Source organism: Zalophus californianus, chromosome 17 (genome assembly GCF_009762305.2).
Source record: "Zalophus californianus isolate mZalCal1 chromosome 17, mZalCal1.pri.v2, whole genome shotgun sequence".
Lineage (NCBI taxonomy): Eukaryota > Metazoa > Chordata > Mammalia > Carnivora > Otariidae > Zalophus > Zalophus californianus.
The window spans coordinates 12,917,009-12,944,217 of record NC_045611.1 but is presented as its reverse complement, the minus strand read 5'-3'; the positions used below and the strand labels follow the sequence as shown (position 1 = coordinate 12,944,217).

At 44.1% G+C, this 27,209-nt stretch overlaps 1 protein-coding gene across 2 annotated transcripts; it reads left to right on the top strand.

Annotated features, from left to right (window-relative positions):
• The first annotated feature begins 5 nt into the window (after window positions 1-5).
• On the top strand, window positions 6-27,064 carry COG4 (component of oligomeric golgi complex 4). 2 transcript variants are annotated; one of them, XM_027620115.2, is made up of 19 exons: window positions 6-232; window positions 1,836-1,918; window positions 2,622-2,736; window positions 5,084-5,258; window positions 6,060-6,253; window positions 7,813-7,918; window positions 8,656-8,813; window positions 9,512-9,570; window positions 12,246-12,379; window positions 15,580-15,698; window positions 16,253-16,419; window positions 17,222-17,387; window positions 21,208-21,270; window positions 24,122-24,238; window positions 24,797-24,889; window positions 25,510-25,593; window positions 25,824-25,925; window positions 26,142-26,270; window positions 26,496-27,064. In XM_027620115.2, exons 1-19 carry the CDS (start codon window positions 65-67, stop codon window positions 26,628-26,630), a joined length of 2,367 nt encoding a protein of 788 aa, XP_027475916.1. In that variant the 5' UTR covers window positions 6-64; the 3' UTR covers window positions 26,631-27,064. The 2 variants fall into 2 exon arrangements, with proteins under 2 accessions (XP_027475916.1, XP_027475917.1); XM_027620116.1 differs by lacking the exon at window positions 26,496-27,064 and having other exon boundaries at window positions 26,030-26,165.
• The last annotated feature ends 145 nt before the right edge of the window (window positions 27,065-27,209 follow it).

Below are 27,209 nucleotides of genomic sequence, written 5' to 3'. Positions count from 1 at the left end.
TTGGGCAGTCGCAAAGACCTGGCGCGCAAACGAGGCGGGGGCCTCGCGGGGCCGGAAGCGCGAAATGGGGACCGAGATGGCGGATTTCGATTCCCCTCAGAAACTGTCAGGGGTTCCTCCGCCCGAGGGGATGGGAGGAGGCCGCTGCTCGGAAATCTCTACCGAGCTCATTCGCTCTCTGACCGAGCTGCAGGAGCTAGAGGCTGTATACGAACGGCTCTGCGGCGAGGAGGTGGGAGGGGCCTGAATCAGGGGCAGTGGGCTTGGAGCCGTCAGTCTTGGGAATTCCGGGCTGTGGGAAGTTCTCTCCCTGCCTCTGCCGAGGGAAACAAAAAAGCACTTATTGAAGGAGTGTAGTTGAGTGTATTTGGGGGGACGTGACATCTCTGTTCACTTGATCTGGTGTCCCTAAACTTGTTTTCCCTGTTATCTCGGCGATCTGCTTCGCTCCCCTTGATTGCCCTGGCCCTTAATCTAGATTAAGTTTCTTGGCTAGAGCAGTTAGACTGACAGCGTACGTCAACTCGCTTGCTTATCAAAATAAGCAAGGCGTTCTTGCATTGAATTAGCAATTTAAAAATTACGAAACGCGTTCACCGTGTTCTCATTTAAGCAGGAAGTCATTGCAAATAAACTTTAAGCGTTTTAATACTTTTGTGGGGAATGATTTGGGGGTGTAATTTTAGCGTTTCGGTAAGTCCGCAGCTTTGTAGAAGCTTGAGGTTTTAAGACAGGCACAACTGTCTAATCGGACTAGTAACTTTCATCTCTTGGACCCGTGCATTGTGTCAGATAGAGGCATGGACTACATTTATTCTCTTGAGGATTCTTTGCAGCTTCCTTTATTTTCCGTGGCAACCTGATGCTGTCAATAATTTTTAAATATCATTTGGGTTCCTTGCCACTCAGAAGAAAGAGATCCAAGCTCTGATCTAAAAGTTTAGTAGCTGTTCTCTAAACTAAACTTTTAATTAAGGTTGAGTACAAAAGGCAGTTTCAGCAGGAGGGAGGGGGGATTATTGATATCTAAGAATATTTTCAAATATTAATTTGCACCAACTCAAGCAGTTTATGGTAACATTTTTCAGCAAGATGTGCTTTATAAAATTTAGTACTCTCTAACAATCCTAAGCGTGCATTCATTGAGTCAGTCAATTTTTAAGGTGAAATTAAGTCCATCTTACAGACAATAATATTAGTTCTGTACTTGTATTTGATGACTGTCAAGGGGAAGTTCCCCTCTGGATCCTACTGAACTATTTTAATAGAAACGTGTAGTTGATATTGATGGCTGTTAATGAACAATATTTCACATACTATGCTAAGCACTTTATGTTTGTTATCTTGTTTGGCTCTCACAACTGTCCTATGGGATAGGTATTACATTTTACAGATGAAGAAACTCAAGCATTTAAGGTTAATGTCGGTTGCATAAATAACTTTGCGGAGAGAATTATGTATTTATCCCTTCAGGGTACTGACTGTACACTATGAAGAGACTTTTTGTAACTGTCACTTTGAAAGTTACATTTGTCTAGCCATTATATTTTAAATGCCTTCCTGCATTAGGTACTGTGCTAATTATACTGATTAAAAGTTTAGTTCTGTCTTTGTGTTATTCATCTGCTAGATGGAATAAAATACACAGAAGCTAACAGTCATCATGCAATGTGATAAATGCAAAAATAAAGTATTGTTGGTTAAAGTCCTAGGAGAACTCAGTGAAAGGAAAGACATTTGAAATGGGATTCACCCTTCAGCTAAGTGGTTGGGTTAGATAACTCTTAAGGTTCCTTCTGACCATTCTGATGACAAAATGTTTGTCTGTGTTTCAGAAAGTGGTAGAGAGAGAATTGGATGCTCTTTTGGAACAGCAAAACACCATTGAAAGTAAAATGGTCACTCTCCATCGAATGGGGTGAGTCTCCCAGCTCAGCAAGAGCTATTGTAATTCCGACAAGGACCACTGGATAAATTACTGTTTTTCCTAACTTTCTGTTATAAAATGCTACTTGACTTTGAAATGTAGAGGAGGATTATTTCAAGGTTAAGTGAACACTTAAGGGTATAGTCAAGTGGTTCACAAAGTGTCCTTGGAAGTATCAAACTCATTGGGAAACTTGTTGGAAATGCAAACTATGAGGCCCCACTCAAAACCCACTGAACCAGAAACTCTGGGGTAAGAGCCCAGAAATCTGACAAGCTTTTAACAGGCAAACCAAGAGATCCTGATTATGGTTCAAATTTGAGAACCACAGTTTTTACAAACTTTGTGTATTTGCTAATCATAAAAGTTGCTCTTTGATCCCATCACCCACTTTGATTGTTGGTTAGTGCATTTTATATTTAGCAGTGGGGAGCATCTGTTCTCTGGTTCTTTAGCAGTACCTATATAGGGGTCTATTTAGTAGTTATAAAAAGTAATTTTTTATTTAGTATAGACCTCAGTTTTCAGTAAAATCCTCTTTAGGAAAAGTTGTGAGTAGAGTGAACTGAGCTAAAAGTTGTGGGGAAGTACAAAGACAGTACAAGACATAGTCTCCATTTACAAAAAAAATTTTCCATCTCATATTCCTACCTTCTGCCCCTATGGATGTGTGTGTGCTGACATGTGTCTCCAGTCCCAACCTGCAGTTAATTGAAGGAGATGCAAAGCAGCTAGCTGGAATGATCACCTTTACCTGCAACCTAGCTGAGAATGTATCCAGCAAAGTCCGTCAGCTTGACTTGGCCAAGGTAATCCCATTGAACTTCTGATGTTTTGGTAGAGGGCAGTAGAGAAGCCACCACATTAGAAATTAGAGCAGCACCATTCAGTAGAAATCTAATGCAAGATAGTGAAACCTGACAGAGATGGCAGAAGAAGAGAAAACTTCAGACCAGTACCTATTATGAATAAAGACATAAAAATCCTCAACAACACCAGCAAACCAAATCTAGCAACACATAAAAAGGTTTATACTATGGGGCTCCTGGGTGGCTCAGTCGGTTAAGCGTCTGCCTTCAGCTCAGGTCATGATCCCAGGGTCCTGGGATCGAGCCCTGCATCGGGCTCCCTACTCAGCAGGAAGCCTGCTTCTCCCTCTCCCATTCCCCCACTTCTGTTCCCTCTCTCACTGTCTCTGTCAAAAAATAAATTAAAAAAAAAAAAAAAGGATTATACGATGACCAAGTGGAATTTATCCCAGGAATGCAGGGTTGCTTTAACATCTGAAAATCAATCAATATATCCACCATATCAGTAGAATAAAGGACAAAAACCGCATGATCATCTCATAAACTCAGAAAAAACATAAACTCAAAAAACTTGTAATAAAAGGGAATTTCCTCAACCCGATAAAGGTCATCTACAAAAAAACCCACAGCTAACTTCATGCTTACCAGTAAAAGACTGGGTGCATTCCCCCTAAGATCAAGAATAAAACAAGGATGTCAGCTCTTGCTTCTTTCCTTCAACATTGTACTGGAGTTTCTAGCCAGACATTTAGGCAAGAAAATGAAATAAAAATCATCCAAATTGGAAAAGCATATAAACCATACATTTAACTTTAGGTTTTTCTAGTAGCCATTTTTCTCAGTTTTATTTTCTCTTTCTTTCTCTTTCTTTTTTAAAGTAGGCTCTGCACCCAACATGGGTCTTGAACTCATGACCTGGAGATCAAGAGTTGCATGCTCTACCGACTGAGCCAGTCAGGTGCCTCACTAGTAGCCATTATTTTAAAAAGTAAAACAGAGAGGCACCTGGGTAGCTCAGTTGGTTAGTCATCTGCCTTCGGCTCAGGTCATGATCCCAGGGTCCTGGGCTCGAGCCCCACATCAGGCTCCCTGCTTAGCAGGGATACTGCTTCTCCCTCTCCCTCTGCTGCTTCCCCTGCTTGTGCTCTTTTGCTCTGTCAAATAAATAAATAAACAAAATCTTTAAAAAATAAAAAGTAAGGGGCGTCTGGGTGGCTCAGTTGGTTAAGCGACTGCCTTCGGCTCAGGTCATGATCCTGGAGTCCCGGAATCGAGTCCCACATTGGGCTCCCTGCTCAGCAGGGAGTCTGCTTCTCCCTCTGACCCTCATGATCTCTCTCTCTATCTCATTCTCTCTCTCAAATAAATAAATAATATTTATTTTTAAATAATATTTAAATAATTTTAAAATTTTAAAAAAGTAAATAATATTTACTTTTAAAAAAATAAAAAGTAAAACCGAAATAGGTGAAAATCATCTTAGAAATGTTTTATTTAACCCATTGTATCCAAAATATCATTTAAATATGTGATTACTTTAAAATGGTATTAATGAGATATTTTGCCTTCTTTATTTCTGTACTAAGTCTTTGAAATCCAGTGTGTGTTTTACACATCTTAATTTGGACTAGCCACATTTCAAATGCTCAGTGGCCACCAATTGTTAATGACTACTGTAGTGAATAGCACAAGATCTGGGCTCTTGAATAAGTCAGTCCCAGCCTCAGTTTTCCCCTGTGAAATAGCATAACTCTTCCCAGTCTATCTGTTGAGATTCTGCAAAAATAACTTACCACAAAATACTATAGCGATACAGCCACCAAGTCACATTATTAAGATTTCTTTAAAACATTCTTGCTTATTCTAGGGGCTCCTGACTGGCTCAGTGGGAAGACCATGTGACTCTTGATCTCAGGGTTGTGAATTCTAGCTCCACGTTGGATGTAGAGATTACTTAAATAAGTAAAACTTAAAAAAAAAAAAAATCTTGCTTATTCTAAAAGAAAAATATTTTCCATGTTTCACTTATTTTATTACTTGGTTTATAATATCCTCTTTCCAAATGTAAAATACACTCTGATTCCATTATTAATTTAACAGCATCAGCCAAATACAAATATGGCTTGTCTCTGTTCCTGCTTCCATTAAAATGAGTGATCTGGTCACAAATAAAATTGTATGATACCTGTCAGTGCTATTAATCATCATCAATAACAGTTTTGTGAGTGGTAGTGGTTTTGGTTCAGGGCCTCTGGTTAACCAGATTCTGCCCCTGAATCTCCCTACCTTCTGAAGAGATATTCTGAAAGAATAGGACATTGTTTCTAAGCACCAAGTCTTTTCACAGAACCGCCTCTATCAAGCCATTCAGAGAGCTGATGATATCTTGGACCTGAAGTTCTGCATGGATGGAGTTCAGACTGCTTTGAGGAATGAAGATTATGAGCAGGCTGCGGCCCACATTCATCGCTACTTGTGCCTGGACAAGTCAGTCATTGAGCTCAGTCGACAGGGCAAAGAAGGTGACATCCATCCCAAACTGTTGATTTCTACGGTTGTTACAAGCATCTGTAATCTGATTTAATTGCCTATCATTTCTGGTTTAGTTACAAGCATCTGTTATCTGAGCAAGGCAAACTCAACCAAGAAAAGGGCATCTGTTAGGCAATTTCTTTGTCTGGTACTCAACCCTATATAGGTCATAGGCCACCCTAGGACAGGTGTTGTTATTCCCATTTTATGGAGAAGGAAACTGAATCCACATCTACTGTCCTCTGGCCAGTGGGTTCTTTTCACTTGACCATATCACCTACTTACAAAATTAAATTCTTAGCCTGGCTTTCTAGGCCTTCTGTGATTTCAACCCACCCTGTCTGTCTCACCTTGTTTCATGCTATTCACTCATGCATCCATTCAATGTGCACATATAATAGAGTCCTCTATATACCAGAGTATATATTACTTGCAATACTCTACAAATTTTTTTTTCATCTTTTTATTTCTGTTCCTTTGTTCATTTCATTCCCTTTGCTTGGAATGTAAGTTCCTCCTATTCAGGTATCAAAACCCTGCCCATCTTTAAAAGATGGGATACCATTTCTGGGAAGACTTCTCTAATTAGTTCAACTAGAAATATGACTTGTGAACACTTTTCTTATTACACTTATCATACATTTGTTATAGTTATTTGTGCCACAGATCTTATTTCTTTTGCTGATTAGAACTTCTGTGTATATTTCGAATGAATAATGGTGCACAAAGTGGCATAGACCTGACAGAGTACCATTCTTTACATTAATTCCCATTTTCCTCCCAATGTGCAGGCAGCATGATTGATGCCAACCTGAAATTGCTGCAGGAAGCTGAGAAGCGTCTCAAAGCCATTGTAACAGAGAAGTTTGCCATCGCTACTAAGGAAGGGGATCTACCCCAGGTGGAGCGCTTCTTCAAGATCTTCCCACTGCTGGGTCTGCATGAGGAGGGATTAAGCAAGTTCTCAGAATACCTTTGCAAGCAGGTATGGCCCCTGATTGCTTGGTAGGATAGTGGTATGATTCTCTGCCTGCAGATTGGGGCACTGTATGGATCCAGTTTCTGTGGATACTTTGTCACTTCTGGATTTAACTCCCCTTTCCTGCTCTCACTGTAGCCTAGCAGGACTGGACGTACACATTCATTCAGCACTTATCTAGGTATGGTCTAGACATCTACTAATGTACATTAATTTCTGACAGACCAAGTGAAAACATAGGAAAATTAAAACGCAAATTCTCAGGGTTCCTGGGTGGCTCAGTCGGTTAAGCGACTGCCTTCGGCTTGGGTCATGATCTCAGGGCCCTGGGATCGAACCCTGCTTCGGGCTCCCTGCTCAGCGGGAGGCCTGCTTCTCCCTCTCCTACTCTCCCTGCTTGTGTTCCCTCTCTTACTGTCTCTCTCTCTGTCAAATAAATAAATAAAATCTTTAAAAAAATAAAATGAAATGCAAATTCTCTGACAAGCTGAATCACCCTTTTTAGGCTGTCAGCCAGGAACTGGCTTCGTTTAAGAGCATTCAAAGTTGTTGGTTACTCTTTTTAAGACTTCATAACCAGGCTTGAGTCTCAAAATAAGCCACATTGAGATGAAGGAGGTGAGGTGAGATCACTTAAGGTTAAATCCTGAAAAAGAAACAGGTTTCAGTTAAAGTCTCAGCCCCTTCCCCTTGACCTTAGATGGAAAGAAGCAAATCTCAGCAGGCATGTATGCAGAGGGTTATTGTTTGTAACTATATGTCAGAGTGTATCGTGCCACTTCCCCTCCAAATTCTCTATAATAGAACACTGTTCTGCATTAAGAAAAATTAGATAGTTCCGTATGTGCTGACATGTTTCACTCTCTGATGTATGGTTAAGTTAAACAACTATACGCAACATTTCTGCTTCAAATGACAGAGGTGGCAATAAAAATATATGTTTGTATAAGCACAGGGTATTTTTCAAAGGGTTAACAACGGTTATCTCTGGAGAAGAGACTTAGGAGACTGAGAGACATAGGTAAGAGGAAGAATTGCTTTTCACTGAACACTCCTTTGTTCCTTTTGAATATTTAAGTGTGTATGTCTTAACTATTCTAAAAAATTTATTAAAAATAAAATATAAGGGTTTTTTTTTATCAGTACTTTGCCACCTGGGACCTAGAAATGGCTTCTACTTTAAATCCCTTAAAATTCCCTTCTGCGGTACCCAGATTCCTTGTCCTGCCTAATGAAGCACCATTAATGATAACTTTGAGTTATCCTTTGAGGTGGTTATTGGAAGTGGGGACTCTCTCCTTTGGCTAATGGCAATACATATCTTCAAAGAAAAGGAAAGCATTATTTATGTCTTTGCATTGAAGAAGAGTTTTTACTGCGCTCAAGTTCTTTGTCTTGCCTGAGACCCAGACAACTCAGAGTCCCCAACGGAGGTTCCTCTGTGCTGTCTAAGCTTTCAAGCATCAAAGCAAACATGGGAAAAAGAAAGTCAGTGGGAGGTCTTTTTGGAAAACTGAGACTAGCCTTTGATCTGAGAACTGCTGTGGATTTTCTGCTTTTTTCAGGTGGCCAGTAAAGCAGAGGAGAATCTGCTGTTGGTGCTGGGGACAGACATGAGTGATCGGAGAGCGGCAGTCATCTTTGCAGATACACTCACTCTTCTTTTTGAAGGTAAGTCTCTTTTTCCACTCCAGAGAGACTGGAGACATTTCTACCTAACACCCATAGCCTAGCTTTTCTTCTCTCCCTGTTAGCCTGATGCCTTTAGTTTAATCCTGTAGCTTGCTGTGTATTGATTGATACATTGGAGAATAAACTTTCTAATTCAGTATCTAATTAGCAAAAATTAGAGTCTCTCAAGTGTTTTGCTCCTCCCTAGCCTTCAAGACCCAAATACTAAGAGTAAATTTAACCCTAAAGTAAATTACTGGGAAGAGAGTGATGCTGATTTCCAAAGATGCTCCTATTACACTATCAGCATAAACTAAATGCCTTCTGATTTACCAAGCACTGTACATATTAAACGACAAATTTTGCTTAGCGACTCTCAGCATTGGCAAGAACCATTTGTATTCATTTTGGGAGGTGAAATAGCCTTAAAGGGTTGAGTTAGACCCAGGTCAGTCCTGGATAGAAGAAAGTTTATTTTGGGCGCCTGGGTGGCTTAGATGGTTAAGCGTCTGCCTTCAGCTCAGGTCATGATCCCAGAGTCCTGGGATCGGGTCCCATATCAGACTCCCTGCTCCTTGGGAGCCTGCTTCTCCCTCTGTCTCTCTCTCTCTCTCTCTCTCTCTCTGTGTCTCTCATGAATAAATAAATAAAATCTTTAAAAAAAATTTAAAAAAAAAGAAAGTTTATTTTGTGAGAAGAATATTTGGAATCCAGCCCTCTCATTTTCTCCATTCTAGGTATTGCCCGCATTGTGGAGACCCACCAACCAATAGTGGAGACCTATTATGGGCCAGGGAGACTTTATACCCTGATAAAATACCTGCAGGTGGAATGTGACAGACAAGTGGAGAAGGTGGTGGACAAGTTCATCAAGCAGAGGGACTACCACCAGCAGGTGAGTAGGAGAAGCTGCAGGTGGGTTTGGAAACAGTGTGAGCCAGGGATACTGAATAAAATAAATTGGGGGTGGGGTAGGGAAGGGATGAAAAAAGAGGTAGATAGAAAAATAAATACCAAATGCAAACTGCCTGCATCTTGCCCGTCGCCAGCTTACTTTGGATTTGAGGTGTCCTGATGATATAGTACAAGATAGAGAAAGAAGGAGGAAGGGCTTCCTGAAAGAAACACAAAACAGAAACATTAGAGCACCTCTCTACCGCAGAGTTTGTAGTAGTGCCTTCTCGTGATATAAGGAGAATTTTACTTCTTGTCTCTGATTTCTCCTTAGTCTCTTAAGTGCTCACAGTAACACTTGCTTTTTTGTGAACTTTTTCTCCTTTCCTTTGAGCAGAGGAAGAGTAGGATTTAGAAATAGGAGTAGCCCATACAACTTTATTTCTAGAACTCTAGGAGACTAGATAGTAGTTCATCGGAACACCATTAACATCACTTTTAAGTGCAATAATAAAGGAGAGCATTAGCATCTAAATCAAAAGTAAATCTTTGGTTCATCATCCTGATAGCCTACTTTTGGCTTGCCTGTTAAGCAAACTAACTTAAACATTCTTTTATGTCAGAAGTTTGGAGGGACCAGCAAGAGGAAGATAGAAGGAGGGTGGGGAAGAGCAATCTCATTTCTTTGGTATATTGCAGTTCCGGCATGTCCAGAACAGCTTGATGAGAAATTCTACAACAGAAAAAATAGAACCAAGGTAATAATCCTGTTTTCTTTAGCCCATAGGAGCTTGAATTGGTAATCATGTACCATACAGAGACTGCTCTATTATAAGGTGGTCTGTGTTTTAGAAATATTTTATCTATGACTCAAGCTTTTACTTTTTTCTAATAAAAATATGCTTGTTAGGGGTGTCTGGGTGGCTCAGTCGTTAAGTGTCTGCCTTCGGCTCAGGTCATGATCTCAGGGTCCTGGGATGGAGCCCCGCATCAGGCTCCCTGCCTGGCCGGAAGCCTGCTTCTCCCTCTCCTGCTCTCCCTGCTTGTATTCCCTCTCTCACTCTCTCTCTCTCTGTCAAGTAAATAAATAAAAATCTTAAAAATAAATAAATAATAAAAAATTTTAAAAATATGCTCATTAAAAGAAAATTCAAACATTATAAAAATGTATTCATTCAATCAGTAAATTTTGCTTAGTACACATTATGGGTCAAACGCTGGTCTTTGGTACTAGGGATGTGGCAGCAAGCAAAGTAAGCAAACCAGACATAATTCTCTCCTTGTGGCATCTGTAGTCTATAAAGTAGATAATAATAATAGCTAACAAATAATATAGTGTTTACTATATGGCATACATTGTTTTAAACACTTAACAAATATTCAGTCATTTATTCACGGGTTTCTCATTCTCTGTCCTATTGTCGTTTTGGCTAGATAATTCTTTGTTAGGGAGGACTGTGCTGTGGATTGTAAGATGTTTAGTAGTAGCATTCTTGGCCTCCACCCACTAGTTGCTGGTAGCATGTTGTCACCAGACACTGCCAAATGTCTAGGGAGTGGAGGGTGGGGTGTAAAATCACCTTCAGTTGAGGGTCACTGATTTAATCTATAAACATTTTTTGCAGAGGAGGAGACTGAAGCCTGAAGAGGTTAAGTGACTGGCCCAAGGTCATACAGCTAGAAGATCGCAGAGCCAGGAATAGAATCCAAGTAGTCAGACTCTATAGTTCATATTGTGAATCATTATGATATACTAAGTAGAAAGTGCAGGAGAGCATGTAATAAAGGGATGTAACCTAAGCTGATAAAGTTCAAGGAAAAATCTTTGAGGAAATGACCTTAGATCTGAGACCTTAAGAGTAACTAGAAATCGGGCTCCTGGGTGGCTCAGTCGGTTAAGTGCCTGCTTTCAGCTCAGGTCATGATTTCAGGGTCCTGGGATCGAGCCCCACATTGGGCTCTCCGCTCAGCAGGGAGTCGGCTTCTCCCTCTGTCTCTGACTCTCTCTGCTTGTGCTCAAAACTTGCTCTCTCTCTCTGTCAAATAAATAAACAAAATCTTTAAAAAAGGGGGGGCACCTGGGTGGCTCAGTCGTTAAGCATCTGCCTTCAGCTTAGGTCATGATCTCAGGGTCCTGGGATCAAGCCCCGCATTGGGCTCCCTGCTCGGCAGGAGGCCTGCTTCTCCCTCTCGCACTCCCCCTGCTTGTGTTCCTTCTCTCACTGTGTCTCTGTCAAATAAATAAATAAATAAAATCTTAAAAACAAAAAAAAAGAGTAACTAGAAATAAGAGGTGAAGAGTTTTCCAGGTAGAGCAGGGAAAACATGTGCAAAGTCACTGTGTATTTGAAAAACTGAAAGAAGCGCAGTATAGTTGAAGTACAGAGTTGGGGAGAGCCTGGTATAAGGTGAATCCAGAGAGGTCATTAGAGTCAGGCCACTCAGGTCCTATATCCTAAGCGCTATGGAAATTATATGATTACAGTATGACCAGATCTGTTTTGAAAAGATCTGGAGTTCAGTGTGGAAAATGAACTAATTTGTGTGTATACTGTGAGGGAGGGGTTCAACTTCATTCTTTTTTTTTTTTAATTTTTTTTTTAAGGATTTTATTTATTCATTTGAATAAAGAGAGAAGAGAAAGCATGAGCAGGGAGAGAGGCAGAGGGAGAGGGAGAAGCAGGCTCCTTGCTGAGCCAGGAGCCCGATGTGGGGCTTGATCCCAGGACCCTGGGATCATGACCTGAGCCAAAGGCAGACGCTTAACCATCTGAGCCACCCAGGCGCCCCCAACTTCATTCTTTTTAATGTAGATATCAGTCATCATCCCAGCCCAATTTGTTGAAAAGACTATTCTTATTGAATTGTCTGAGCACTCTTGTTGGAGATCAATTGACCATAAATGTGAAGATTTCTGGACTCTATATGCCTGTCCTTATGCCAGTACCACACTGTCTTCATTGCTGTAGCCTTATAGTAAGTTTTCAAATTGGGAAGTATGAGTCCTTCAACTTTGTTATTTTTTTCAAGATTGTTTTGGCTCTTCATCTGGGTAGATGAATGGGTGTGGGACACAGTTTAATGGGGTATCCTAAAATCCCACCACAGCTAAATAAGAGGTTGGAGAGGTGTGGTTCCTTTCATGTGAAGCATAGACAATTTTTACTCAGACCACTAACAAAAATACAACTCCCAGTCTCTTATTTAGCCCTGACGGTATTTTAGCGGGTGAATGGTTCAGGTGAAACAGGTAAGTGGAATATGTGGTTGACAGCTGTCTCTGAGTATCCAGCAGAGCCAGGATGACCATCTGGCAGAGCTGACCCTTCTGGGCCCGGTGGGAGAGGGAGTTTGAGACTCTGTTTACCCTGTAGCCCTTATATTTGGCAATCCAGTGGCCTCCTGCTTATTCCTTCTGCTCCATGTATCTCAGGGAACTGGACCCTATCCTGACTGAGGTCACCCTCATGAATGCCCGCAGTGAGCTGTACTTACGCTTCCTCAGGAAGAGGATCAGCTCTGATTTCGAGGTGGGGGATTCCATGGCCTCAGAAGAAGTAAAGCAAGGTAAAAGGCATGGCCCGTACTTTCTGGGAGGGCTAGGACAGAGTTGGCACTGTTTTCTAATGGTTAAGCCATAGATCTCGTAACAAGGAAATAACTAGGGCTTCTTAGCCTCTGTGGTCTGTGGGCAAACTGACTCCCAAAAGGAAAGATAGACTTACTGAATATTAGAATTGGACTGGGTCTTTGAGGCCATTTAGTCATTTTACAAGTGAGGAAAGCTAATGCCCAGAATGGTTAAATTATTTTCCTCTGATCTTTTCTCCACACCGTGTTTTCTCACCAGCTCTGATTTAGGGATTAGCATTTAATTTAAATAGGTGATATAGAGCACCTGGCTGGCTCAGTCTGCAGAGCATGTGACTCTTGATGTTGGGATTGTGAGTTTGAGCCCCACACTGGGTGTAGAGATTACTTAAAAATAAAATCCTTAAAAATAATAATGATAAATAAATAAAATAGGTGATTTGCACACATGATGTATAGGTAGATAGAGCAAAAAGATATACTTAATTCCATAAGGGAACTTTTGGGAGTGATAGGAATTTCTAAAACTGGATTGTGGCTATTGTTACAAAACTCTATAAAGTTACTTTAAAAAAAATATTGAAATGTACACATACAAGGTGTGAATTTTATGGTATATAACACTTAAGGGGCGCCTGGGTGGCTCAGTTGATTAAGCGTCTGCCTTTGGCTCAGGTCATGATCCCAGGGTCCTGGGATCGAGCTGTGCACACTCACTCTCGTTCTCTCTCTCAAATAAATAAAATCTTTTAAAAAAAATAACACTTCAGTACTAAGCTATAATATTGACAAAAGAGTATATAGTTTAAAGAGTATTTAAAAAGAGTACATAGTATAAAGAAAGCCTTTCACTCCCTCCCTCAGTCTCCCAGTTCCCCCAGTCACAAGTTTTGAAGGGATAAATACATTGGAAAAAAATGTGTACCACAGTCCAGTTTCATTTACAAATTGATTCTCTGGATTTTTTAAGAAGACCATTTAATTCCTGCTGGTTAATTATATGCAGGATTCTCTGAACTAGAGACTTGAAATTAACACAGCATCTGCGGCATTCTACATGACTTGTGTCAATAATACATGATAAGGGAATTATTTATATGACCTAGTATGGTATTGCTTTGATTTGGTGTTTAAGGGAGGATGTATGCTTTTTTGGAGTTTGATGTGCATTACTATTCATAATGACTGTCACTGTTCAGAGCTGTGTGTCCAGTACAGTAGCCACCAGCCCCATGGGACTGTCTAAATTTACATTTAACTAAAATTAAGAATTCTGTTTCTCAGTTAACATTAGCCACATTTCAAGTGCTCAGTAGTGGCTACCGTATTAGACAACACAGATACAGAACATTTTAATCATCACAGAAAATTCTGTGGGACAACACTGGTTTAGAGAATGAAATATAGTGTACCCAATATATTTCAGTCTTTGCCCTGAAAACTTAAGTATTTTAAGGCTTACTAATTAATTCTAATGGGAAAGAAGTAAAAAGTTCTTTGTACAGAAACATTTACCATGGGGCGCCTGGTTGGCTCAGTCAGTGAGTGTGCAACTCTCGATCTCAGGATTGTGAGTTTGAGCCCCATGTTGAGTACAAAGATTACCTAAAGATAAAATCTTTAAAAAAATTACCATAATCTCCAATTACTGTGGTTTCTAGTTATCTCTAATAAGGACAAAACATTTAGAAATAACCCAGGTGTCTAAAGATAAGAGTTTAAAAAACTGTTGACTATCTACCTAATAAAATATCACACAGCCATTAAAAATAAGTAAGCTTAAAAAAAAAAAGATAAGCTCGCTTCAGCAGCACATATACTAAAAAAAAAAAAGATAAAAGAAGCTGTGTGTACAAACGTTGAAAATATTTATGATAGGGGTGCCTGGGTGGCTCAGTCATTAAGTGTCTGCCTTCAGCTCAGGTCATGATCCCAGGGTCCTGGGATCGAGCTCTGCATCAGGCTCCCTGCTCAGCAGGAAGCCTGCTTTTCCCTCTCCCACTCCCCTTGCTGTGTTCCCTCTCTTGCTGTGACTCTCTCTGTCAAATAAATAAATAAAATATTTAAAAAATATATTTATGATATAATCTGTTTTTTAGTTTTGTATTTGAGTATAGTTGACATACAGTGTTTTTTTTTTTTTCCAAAGGTTTTATTTATTTATTTGGCAGAGAGATACAGAGAGAGAACAAGTAGGCAGAGAGGCAGGCAGAGGGAGAGGGAGAAGCAGGCTCCCCGCCGAGCAGGGAGCCCGATGTGGGGCTCGATCCCAGGACCCTGGGATTATGACCTGAGCCAAAGGCAGCCGCTTAACTGACTGAGCCACCCAGGTGCCCCTACAGTGTTTTTTTTTTTTAAGATTTTATTCATTTATTCATGAGAGACGGAGAGAGAGAGAGAGGCAGAGGGAAAAGCAGGCTCCCAAGGAGCAGGGAGCCCAATGCGGGACTCGATCCCAGGACCCTGGGATCATGACCTGAGCCGAAGGCAGACGCCTAACCATCTGAGCCACCCAGGCGCCCAGTTGACATACAGTGTTACATTAGTTTCAGGCATATATGATATAAACTTTTTTTAAAGATTTATTTGCTTTAAAAAGAGAGGGAGGGGGAGAGAGCACATGTGCACACAAGCACACGAGCAGGAGGGGCAGAGGGTGAGGGAGAGAGAATCCTCAAGCCGACTCTCTCCGCTAAGCACAGAGCCCTATATAGGGCTCGATCTCACGACCCTGAGATGACCTGAGCCAAAATCAAGAGTCAGAGGTTCGGGCCCCTGGGTGGCTCAGTTGGTTAAGCAACTGCCTTTGGCTCAGGTCATGATCCTGGAGTCCCGGGATCGAGTCCCACATCGGGCTCCCTGCTCGGCGGGGAGTCTGCTTCTCCCTCTGACCCTCTTCCCTCTCATGCTATCTCTCATTCTCTCTCTCAAATAAATAAATAATCTTTAAAAAAAAAAAAAAAGTCAGAGGTTCAACCTACTGAGCTATCCAGGTGCCCCAAGGCATATATATAATTTTTTAAAGCAGAATACAAAATTTTGTCCTGTGATTATAATCATGTAAATTATGTACAGATTGGGAACAAAGACTAGAAAGGAACCTAGGTAAATGAAAACAGTTGAACTTTTTCCCTTGGGGAAGAAAAATGAGTATCCCTTTGCTGGCTGTCCCCTAGAGCACCAGAAGTGCCTGGACAAGCTCCTCAATAACTGCCTGTTAAGCTGCACCATGCAAGAGCTAATTGGCTTCTATATCACCATGGAGGAGTACTTCATGAGGGAGACTGTCAACAAGGTAGGACAGAGGACACACCCCTTGGAAATGGGGCTTCCTGTGCAAGAAGCCAGGCTGAAGGAAATGGCCGAGGCATGTCACATTTCTTGGCCTGCTTTGAGAATACCCTTGCATGCAACTGAGTGGTACCCCTTTGTATGATTAGAAGGCATTTTTAGAGTTGTCATGCTCTTCAAAGACCCAGCTAGGATGTCTTTCCCAAGAATCACAAAAGAACACCTCAGCAACTCGGGGAACCTACTTGTGCCCTGCCTCCCTGGAAGTGTGTGGGTGAGGAACCTCGGGGAAGAAGGGCCTCTCCAGATGTCTTATGTCCCAGGTAACAGATGACCCCAGGGCAAAGGCCCTAAATACTTAATGTCCTAATAGTCATCAGTAGGGGAATGAGCTGTTTTGGCAAGGAGAATCCACACCAAGCTGTGACCAGAGTAAGCCGTGTTGGGAGAAACAAGGACAAGCTCAAAAGGGAGCAGAATCAGAGCCTATTCCAGAACCATCTACAACAGTGGCATGCAGAACTGGAGCCCTCACTGGCTGCTTTGCCTTTTGGTTAGGCTGTGGCTCTGGACACCTACGAGAAAGGCCAGTTGACGTCCAGCATGGTGGATGATGTCTTCTACATTGTTAAGAAGTGCATTGGGCGGGCTCTGTCTAGCTCCAGCATTGACTGTCTCTGTGCCATGATCAACCTTGCTACCACAGAGCTGGAGTCTGACTTCAGGTAGGGTTGACTCCCTTTCTACTTTCTAAGAAGCAAAAAGGTCCTAGTTGTGATTGATTCCTGAGGCCCATGTTGCTTCCTTTTTTTCCATATGATTCTAGTTCAGTACTATATAGGATATAAGCTCCTGTCCATGGTACAACATCCTTGGGTCCAGGCAGCTGTACAGCAGCCAGGTATCTTATGCTCCCTGGACTGGATTGGAGGGGTTACTGGCCCTCAGGCCTAGGAAAGAGAACAGACAGCTCAGTTGAAGGCAGTAGTTGTAATATAGTGATCATAGTTAGCATTGCTACAGACCAGGCACTATACTAATTTCCTGCTCTCATTCAGTCCTGATAACAACCCTATGATGTAGGAACCCTTAGCTCTCTTACAGATGAGGAAACTAGGGCTCAGGGAGATCATACACCTCATCAGTGGTGGAATGTGGAATAGAGCCCAGAACTGACTCACAAAACCTGTTCTCTCACCACTTACATGGTACTGCCTTTCACTAACCTGTATGCCTCCTCTTCAGTTTGTTGGAGTTCACTGGCGATAACTGAAATCCTCATAGGGAATAAAGAACGGACCAATCTCCTCTATATGTTCTTGTCATATCAGTGCCCTTGAAAGGGTGTTGGTGTCTCTCATACCCTGGATGCTCAAGTTCTCCTACAGTGGTCTCAAGGATTGGTTATTCCCCCAAAAGAGCAGCTCATGCTGCTGGGTCAGGGTTGTGGGGCCTCTGGTCCTGCTGTCCTGGAAGCAAGATTGAGTGCTGTCAATCTCCATATGCCATTCTGCTTCCCCCTCCCAGGGATGTTCTGTGTAACAAGCTGCGGATGGGATTCCCGGCCACCACCTTACAGGACATCCAGCGTGGGGTGACGAGTGCCGTGAACATCATGCACAGCAGCCTCCAGCAAGGCAAATTTGACACAAAAGGCATTGAGAGCACTGACGAGGCCAAGCTGTCCTTCCTGGTACGTAGCCACATAGGTTGGGAGCTGGTCTGTTTATTTCAAGAGGTTAAATTATGACCTCTAAGCCACAGTATAATTAGTTTTCAACTAGAAACTTTTCATCCAGTGTCTCTACAGAAGGAAAACTCCTTTAAGGAAAGCTCCTCCTAGAAGGTTCTGAAACCACTTCTTATCTAGGGACCGATTTCTGAGCAACCCAATCCAGGACATCACTGTTCCCTGCCTGGAAGGCTGGGCACCTCAGCTCTCCCAAGTGCTTATTCCCAAGAGCACTATGAAGCTGTTCAGGGAGCTCCACTGAGTATCAAGCTTGGCTTGCATCTGCCACAGAACCGACCGTAATATCTGTGCCAAGGCTCCAGACCACTTCTCTGAGGGCAGTCTCACAACATGGGGGTTACCGATCATTTAGGCCTAGCGGGGCTGTTTTCCTAGCACACTTCTTAGGCTTTCAACTTCCTCAGAAAAAAGACCTTTTTAAAGCACTTAGCCAGAAGACGGATGAGATGAAGCAGTGTCTTACCGGTTGTATGACAGGTGGGAAGGAAGAAGCATGGAAGGATGAAAGGGTTTATACAAGGTTAACAGCCAGTTTGTGATGAGCCAAAAGAATACAGATGAGTCCTGAGCCTGTGATCTGCCCTTTCTGGCATGTGCTGTGTTGGCATGAGTGGTAACAGTGCTGTCAGAGGTCATTCTGCTCCACCCCCACAGTGGCCAGGTTCTGAGTCTTCTTGGCTCCTGCGGTTCAGAGCCTGAAGGAAACATCCGATAGCAGAACTCTCCATCTGTAGCCTACGAATGGGGGTCTCTGAAAACCCTGGGGTTAGATGCCAAATCTGTACCTTTTTTTTTTTTTTCTGGAAGCAGAGTCCTTGGCTTTTATCAGCTTCTTAAAGGTATCTGTGACCCCCAAAAGAGTTAAGAGCTGTTGTTTTCAGAGACAGAAGCATAAGTATACTAATATCTACCCACCTGTGCAAGTTAACCCACAGTTAATATTTTGCTAAATATTATCAGGCAGATTCAGTATGGAGGCTCTTTAGGCAGCCCCACTCTCCTCCTGTCACTGAAAATATTTTCCCTGAGCATGGGTTTTAGTGATTTGGGACGTCCTGGTTGTTTCCAAGAAAGAGGATCAGCTCCAAGAAGCTTCTGAAATCCAACACCTTTGGAGAACTTTGCCAAAATGTCTGGCAGCCTGTTTCAGATGATCATGAACTGACTTAAATTTTTCATTTTGTTTGCATTCTTTTGTTTCATTTTGTATAGCACTTACTTTTATTCTTTCATTTCTCCACTCAGAAACGACCTCCTAGCTACTGACCACCTCAAAGCTCTGCCTCTTTGCTTGGTGGTTTGTTGACAGCCTCCGGAGTCTCACCCATCCTGCCACTCTAGTGCTAGTCTCCTCCCCTTGGCCCCCCAAGTCCCCATTACAGTGGCTGCCACACAGACAGCTTCATTGTTTGAGGGCTCAGAAGATAAGGCCAACAAGAAAGGTGATGCTAAATGCTTGGTGACAGGTTTCTAGTTTTCCTGACGCCAAGTACTCAAAATGTCATCACTCCCACCACAGCACTTATTTCTTATGTCACCTTGATTCATTTGGCTGTCAGGATGAATTCCCCATGGTGCTGACCTATCAGTCGCCATGAGCCGGGGATAAGCCCAGTGAATCCATGCTTACAAGGACTGTCAGTAAAAGGAAACTTTGAAATCAATACCTTCTGAACTCAAATCCATTTTCCCCTTATGATAGATTTTTCTTATGGCCTTAAATGCCTTGGAAACATTTAAGTTGTGGCCTTCATCCTTGAGCTGTCATGACAGTGCACTTATTTCTCTGCAAGCTGGTGATGTTAGCAGCTTTGTGTGTGGCATGCTAATGAAAGGCTTTAAGTCTTACCCATCCCCCATGAAAGTGGCCTTAGCAGCACTGTCAGCAGCATGATCTTTCAATATTGGCTGTAGGACAGTGATGAGGGAAGCACTCTTGGGGACACAAGGGGGTCATCCTAATCTCAATCCCTGGGGTTTTAGGATTCTTCTTTTACCCCAAAATCCTGAAGCTTCTAACGCCTCTCTTGAAAATTGGCTCCTCCCTGCCTCACCCCTGCCTTCATGGTCATGCCACCAGCACACCAGTTCAGAGACAGTATGATCCTCTCAAACTCTCTAATTCCACTTCCTCACAGCCTCTAGATTAGCATTCCCAAACCACAGCTGTGCTCATGCAGCATTCACCAGGGAGGTAGTAATCCTTGGTGCCACCCCGTTGTCTACAGGAGAGCATGGCTCCCCAGTTCTAGTCTGACTTCACTTACCTCTGCGGTTTTACCTCTTGCCATTTCCTGCACATATCCGTGCACTGACTCTGCTGATCCCCAAGTACCTTTTGGGGTTTCCTGCTACTTTGCAAGTGTTTATGCTATCCCTTCTGCAGAACATATTCATTTACTCATTCATTCTTGACGCTTCTACGTATCAGGCACTGTTCTAGGCTCTGAAACTGCACTGCCCGATGTAGTAGCTAGTAGGCAGAGGTGGCTAAATTTAAACCAAAAATCCAGTTCCTGAGTTGTACTTGCACATTTCAAATGTTCATTAGCCTCATGTACAGACAGCTAGGGCTACTGTACTAAACAAGATTTAGAATATTTCTATCATCAAGAAAGTTCTGTTGGGCAGTGTTCTACTAGAGACATAGTTCTAAAGAAAACAATAGATCCCTGCCTTCGTGGCGCTCTCATTCTAGCAGGAAAGGCAAACAAGAAGCAAACAAAATGATACCGGGTAATCCTAAATACCATTAAGAAAATATCAAAGGGACTGACAGTGCACTAGAGAAAGGCTGATTAGGGTAGAGAAATGTACTCACCCTCAACTGTTAGAACTACACTAGCCTTCTTGAGCTGAATTAAGTTCATCGCAGTTACCACCTCTGCCATGGAGCTTTCCTTGAATGCCTTAGACCGGAATGTTTCTTTCTTCTAAAGAGCCATAGCAGTTTGTGCCTTAATCATTACTTTTGTTACATGCTGCTTTTTATGACTGGTATTTCGGCACTGAGCTTCTAAGGCGATAGAGTTATGAAAGAAGGAGTTCATGGCTGAGACGACATTAGGGAGACCTGATTTCTCTTCCTGGCTCTAGCTGTGTGGCCTGTCACTAACTTTCCATCCTCTCACCCTGCTTTATTCTGCATTGTGTTTATCATGACCTGGTATTTCTTATCTGACTTGCCTTCTGGAATGTGAACTCTATGAGAGGGTAGATGTTTTTTTTAAGATTTTATTTATTTATTTGAGAGAGAGAGCATGAGCAGGGGGAGGGGCTTAGGGAGAAGCAGATTCCCCACTGAGCAAAGAGCCAGACATGGGGCTCAATCCCAGGACCCTGGGATCATGACCTGAGCCAAAGGCAGACGCTTAAACGACTGAGCCAGCCAGGCGCCCCAGGAAGCATTTCTTAAATAAATGTCAGCCTTTGCCTCACTGACCTGGGCTTAGAGCCCAGGACTTCTCCCAGACCTGTGTGCCTAAACGTGGAACAAAAAGACCTGAAACCTTGGATCACTACCCCTGAGGTCAGATGGCTTTGCTGCCTTAGTGTCAGGCACAGGAGAAAGGGCAAGCCTGGTTCACCATTCTGCCCAATCTGAGACCTGAGCACCCTTCCAGATGACATTGCTGTGCATGTTCCTTAGCCCCCCTCTGAGCCTCAGGAGTACAGCTGTCAGCCAGTCAGCCAGCCTGCACTGGAGTGGGTACAGACACCGGTGAGCAGGAAGTCACATTCTTCTGTCCTCATCTCCCAGGTGACCCTGAACAACGTGGAAGTGTGCAGTGAGAACATCTCCACGCTGAAGAAGACACTGGAGGTATGGAGAAAATTGCCTGTCAGTTTTCAGCAGCTGCAGCCTCTCTGGGCCTGCCCATGGAGGAGTCCTGTGCACTGGTTCTGATGGGGACTGTGCATTCCCTGGCATTGAGCTAGTCTTCCTTCAGAGCACTTGAGGGGATTCACTTGGCGGTCAACCGACAAGTTGGAAGATGATATTCAAATTAGTGCTTCCAGCACATAAAGCACATATTTGGCCTATGACCTCTGGCAAGTCCCTTAACTCCCTGAGCCTCAGCACTCTCATCTATAAAACAGATTTCCTTCCTGCCCTCATTTGGGTTTATTGGGGGGGCCTAATTAAAAAGGGGTTGAAGGCACTTTAAAAAATGATAAAGTCACCTAAAAATGTTAGGAAATTAAGATCGGGGCGCCTGGGTGGCTCAGTCATTAAGTGTCTGCCTTCAGCTCAGGTCATGATCCCAGGGTCCTGAGATCGAGAGCTCAGCGGGAAGCCTGCTTCTCCCTCTCCCACTCTCCCTGCTTGTGTTCCCTCTTTCATTGTGTCTCTCTGTCAAATAAATAAAATCTTAAAAAAAAAAAAAAGGAAATTAAGATGAAATAGGGTTTACCAACCCCTGTACAAATCTGTTGCTGTTACCATTATTTTAAAGGAAGACTGCATAGTGTGGTAGGAATTGCTTGGCCTTGAAGTCGGATGCCCCTGAGTTCCTATCTCCGCTTGACCACTGACTAGTTGTGTGGCATGGGGCAAGTACTCTAACCTCCCAGAGCCTCAGTGTCCTCATGTATAAATAGGTAAAATGATCTCTGCCTCACAGAGTTATGAAAATTGAATGTGATAATATAAAATACCTGGTATGTGAGAGGCATGCAGGGGTAGTTAATAATTGTACTAATAGTTACACGTAACAGCACAAAGCAATCATTTTGCTGAATATTAGAAAATGCAGGGCCCAACTCTCCCCCAATCCGAAAGTCTGCCTCTGAGAGAGGAGGAAAGCCAGGGCCCTGCTACCCCAGCGGACACTTCCTCCAAGGAGGATATGTTACTACAGAGGCACAGGGCTCCAGCGCACAGGCTGATGTTAAGTGCCGGCTTTAGGGCTGGGCAGACTGAGGGGGCCAGGAGCCAGCACAGGGGGGCCAAGTCCTTGTAAGTGATGCAATTCCTGAAGGAGGCTCAGAGCAGCCAGATGAGAGATTCAGATTAGGAATTTACCCCAAAAAGGCCTTAAAATGGAATAAAATAAGAGTGATATTTACAAAGTACCAAAAGCATAGGATCTGTCACACTGTATGTGTTCAACAAGGTGGCTTCATCATTGTTGAGTCACGGCACCTTAGACTGTATTCCTGACTTTGTCCTTAACATTAGAATATTGAATTTGAAAGGAGTATTTTGGGAAATGTTAGAAATTCAGAACTGAGCCAGGAGAATTAGCCAAGTGAAAGAAAAGGAGAGCAAAGAGCTGAAAAAACCATTCCCATAAATCCCACCCACCTTAGATTGGCATTTCACGTGTATTCTTTCTGAACCCCACCAGCAAACCTGTGAGATAGGTCAGGTGGTGTGATGAGGTTAAAAGGCTAGGTAAAGATGGTGCGTATTGGAGCTGCTGTGGAACTGAGGGCTTCTGCCTGTCTCTTCCACACTACTGCTTCTGCGGGAGCCAAAACAGCAGACTTCTAAGGAGCTCCCGGCAAACCAAAACATGGTGAGTTTCAAGCAGCTGCCCTTGTGATGTCCTCTATACCTAGGCTATAGTGTGGGGGTTAGGAACAGGCACTCTGGAGCCAGAATCCCAGCTTGAATCCCAGCTCTACAGCTTAACTGCTGGATGGCGTTAGGCAAATTATTAACTCCTCTGTGCCTCGGTTTCCTCACCTATAGAGAGGAATAGTAACATTACCTACTTCATAAGATAGGTACTTTATTTTTTTTTTTTTAAGATTTTATTTATTTGACAGAGACATAGCGAGAGAGGGAACACAAGCAGGGGGATTGGGAGAGGGAGAAGCAGGCTTCCCGCCAAGCAGGGAGCCCAGTGCGGGGCTCGATCCCAGGACCCTGGGATCATGACCTGAGCCAAAGGCAGACGCTTAACTACTGAGCCACCCAGGCACCCCAAGATAGGTACTTTAAGTAAAAATGCTTTAAACAGGCTGACCTATAGTAAGCACTTAAAACTTAGCTGTGATCATGATGATCTCCCTTGGGCAGCCAAACCAAATTATTTTATTTTTTTTATAAAGATTTATTTATCGGGGTGCCTTGGTGTCAAGAGTCAGACGCTCAACTGACTGAGCCACCCAGGCGCCCCAGGACCAAATTATTTAAAAAGGAGAAACTATAACAATAAAAGCTAGTGTCTCCTTAGTGTCTACTACTTGCCAGGAACTGCACTAGGCACTTTGTGCATCATCTCCTCCGACTCTCCCAACTACCATGGGGACAGGAATTTGTGTTCTCATTTTATAAACAGGGAAATTGAAGCTCAGAAACTTTAAATCACTTGACCAAGGTCACTCAACCAATATGTAGCTAAGCCAGGATTTGAAGCTAGGAATGTCTGACTCTAAAGGTATGAAAAAACTTCTGGTTTTTATGTTTCTTATTCACACCCCACTGATACCAATACTGTCATCTTACAAAGGGGGACAAGGGAGCCAAGTGGCTAGCCACTGGGATAGTATCCAAGTTTTCTGAAACCTATCAAGGACTCTTGCCTAGGATGGACTATAGCTGTTCCCAGAGAAAGCTGGAGTTGGAGAAATGGCTGGTTGCACGTGGGTATCCTCCCCACCCTCCCTGCACCCACACAGCCCAGCCATGCTTGGAAGCCTGATAACTGGGTACTCTCCCCTAGAGTGACTGCACCAAGTTGTTCAGCCAGGGCATTGGAGGGGAGCAGGCCCAGGCCAAGTTTGACAGCTGCCTTTCTGACTTAGCTGCCGTGTCCAGCAAATTCCGAGACCTCTTGCAGGTAAGCCCCAGGATCAGTTGCTGACTGAATCCTGTGCCTATGTGTTGCTCTGAGAATATTGTTACTGGTTTATTACAGGATCGGTGTATATAAGGAAACAAGGAGAAATGAGGGGGTAGCATGCAAGACACTGAACTCGAGTCCCTTTAAGATTAAAGGTTTTTCAGCAGTTATCATGCTGACAAGCCAGCATTTTGGTCCTCTTGAGTCTCCACTTGGCCCCCAGTGCCAGGAGCCCAGAAAGGTGCTCAGATGGAATGGAACCACATGGTTACTCAGACCTGCTGCTTGGCCTTAGCCAAGCTATCAGGCACTCAGAAATCTCTTTTTTTGAGTCTGCCAAACCAACCCCATAGCCTGGACCTGAATTGGCACAGATCTGGAAAGGAACAGGTTGTTTCTGACCCCTTCGATTAGCATTTTCTGGTAGACTTTGGACAGGCCCACAGGAAAGCCTGAGAACTGGAAGAATGCCCTGGCAGTCACGGGATGGGTGGAGCAGAAGGAAGGGCAAGGTACACCCGTCTTTGTCTCATGTGTTTCTGCCTTGTCCCGCAGGAAGGGCTTACAGAGCTAAACAGCACAGCCATCAAGCCGCAGGTGCAGCCTTGGATCAACACCTTCTTATCTGTCTCCCACAACATCGAGGAGGTCAGCCTGACCATAGGCAGCCATCAGGCCCAGGATTACTCCTCATTCTCCCAACCCCCCCGCTGGAGGGCAGTGGAGCTGTCTGCACAGACCAGCCCTTCCCTGCTTCTCTGGAGGGAAGTTCCATGGAAGTATAATATACTTCTATGGATGTGAATTTCAGTCCCTCCCCGTGGAAGACTAGGTTCTTCCCAGGCAACAGGTTGTTCCTGCAGACAGAAGGGCTCTGAAAGACACCTGTAGGGGGTTGGCCCTGACCTGACACATCCTCTTTTATTGAGACTCTTTGCCCCACCTATCAGACTTAGGAGCTTTTTTTCTAGCCTAATGATGTCATTCCTGCAGAACATGAGATGCAAAAGGAAATAAAAGGCCAGGAGCTTTACCATATTGTGTGGGCCGCTGCTGCAGCCCAGGACCATTTCCTGATTGGAAGTGTGGTATAAAAGCACCAGCGGCATACGCCAGCTTGGACATCCAAGCTGCTTTTAAGCTAGATGAGTCAGAAGCTAGAGAGGAAAGGCCTCTTCCTCTGTTGTTTTAGAGGGGTGAAAGTGGGGTAGGGTGAATGGTACTTTCTGGAGACACCCCCAGTGACCCAGCTTGTTTCCTGACAATAGGAAGAGTTCAACGACTATGAGGCCAATGACCCTTGGGTACAACAGTTCATCCTTAACCTGGAGCAACAAATGGCGGAGTTCAAGGTGAGCAGGAACTTAGAGACCAGGTTATGGAATTACCCACCTCTGCCCAAATCAGCAGCCTTTGGCTTCTCATCACACCCTACTGGGAACCCCCAAAACTCTTCCAGGCCCCAGCCTGTAGACATACTCCCCCAACAACCTCCTATAACTGTGCCTACCCCCCGAAGACTCCTGTTGGAGGCAGAGGGGCTTAGGTAGGACTCTCACTAATGTCTAGCCTCTGTGTGCAGGCCAGCCTGTCCCCAGTCATCTATGACAGCCTGACCGGCCTCATGACCAGCCTTGTTGCTGTCGAGTTGGAGAGAGTGGTGCTGAAATCCACCTTTAACCGGGTAAGGTCCAGGGAGTACAGGTCCCCAGCTCTGTTGTTTTTCCTCCGAGGAAGACAAGTCCTAGCCCTCCTAGGACTTGCCTCCCCTCCGTCTGCTGCCCACAGGCCCTGCATATCTAGCCCCAGTCCTGCCCTGGCATCTGAGGCCTTGGAGCTGACTGAGGCACCACATGAGGGCCAGGCCTTGAACACTGACTGAGCCTGTGCCCCCTTGCAGCTGGGCGGTCTGCAGTTCGATAAGGAGCTGAGGTCACTCATCGCCTACCTTACCACAGTGACCACCTGGACCATCCGAGACAAGTTTGCCCGGCTCTCCCAGATGGCCACGATCCTCAATCTGGAGCGGGTATGTGTGGCTCCCTTGACCTGGCAAGGGAAAGGTAACTGGGAAGAGAGGCAGAAACAACATTTGGATCCCTGCCTCTCCCTCAAAGCCAAGTGTTCACCAGCAGCCCAGCCCTACAGAGCACCTTCTTTCTGGGCACCACCCCTGCTCTGCCTCTGGTGGAGCCCAAGGCCTTCTGTCAGGGTAGCCTCTCGTTGCTGACTTGTCATATGTTCTTCCCCACAGGTCACGGAGATCCTAGATTACTGGGGCGCCAACTCTGGCCCACTGACATGGCGCCTCACCCCTGCCGAAGTACGCCAGGTGCTGGCTCTGCGCATGGACTTCCGCAGTGAGGACATCAAGAGACTGCGCCTGTAGCTGCCAGGGGGCGCCCACCTGGCCCATCATTCTTCAGGCCCCTTCCCTAAGTGGCCACAGCCAAGTGGCTGAGCAAGGCTGGCTTGGGGAGCTCTGACAGAGCAGACTGTTCCACTGCAGACAGCAGGAAATAAGGCTCAACTCACTCTGCTGTCTGCACTCAGGCCTGTCTGGGTGGTGCTTTGCAGGTAGCGTCTCCCCACCAAGAGAGGTGAGTCCCCGTGGGCGCCTAATTACGTGGGAAAGCCAAGGCAGGCCAGCTTTCTGCACGGGTGGCCATTCTCTCCTCAGACACTACAGCAAACCGCCTGCCTCCCTGCCAGCCCTAAAGGACTTGGGTATATCTGGGGCCCTGGGCAATTAGGTTTACTCTGAGGAGAGGCTGTGATGTTTATGATCACCCTGAATAAAGACACTCCTTGGAGAGATGCCAGTATGCTGTTTCCAGGGCGGGCTGGATGCTATAGGGCAAGACAGGTCCACCAGTTGCACTGAAGTGTGAAGGCAAAAGCCTAAAGCCTCAGCCTCCTCCCATACCCAGAGGGGTGCACAGCCACTGTCAGGACCCACATGAAAGCA

Excerpts from the sequence above, each read along its gene's own strand:
- COG4 (XM_027620115.2), top strand. The coding sequence starts at position 65 with ATGGGGACCGAGATGGCGGATTTCGATTCCCCTCAGAAACTGTCAGGG. Across the intron at positions 7,919-8,655 it reads ACTCACTCTTCTTTTTGAAG|GTATTGCCCGCATTGTGGAG; the intron begins GTAAGTCTCTTT and ends TCTCCATTCTAG. Across the intron at positions 16,420-17,221 it reads GAGCTGGAGTCTGACTTCAG|GGATGTTCTGTGTAACAAGC; the intron begins GTAGGGTTGACT and ends TCCCCCTCCCAG.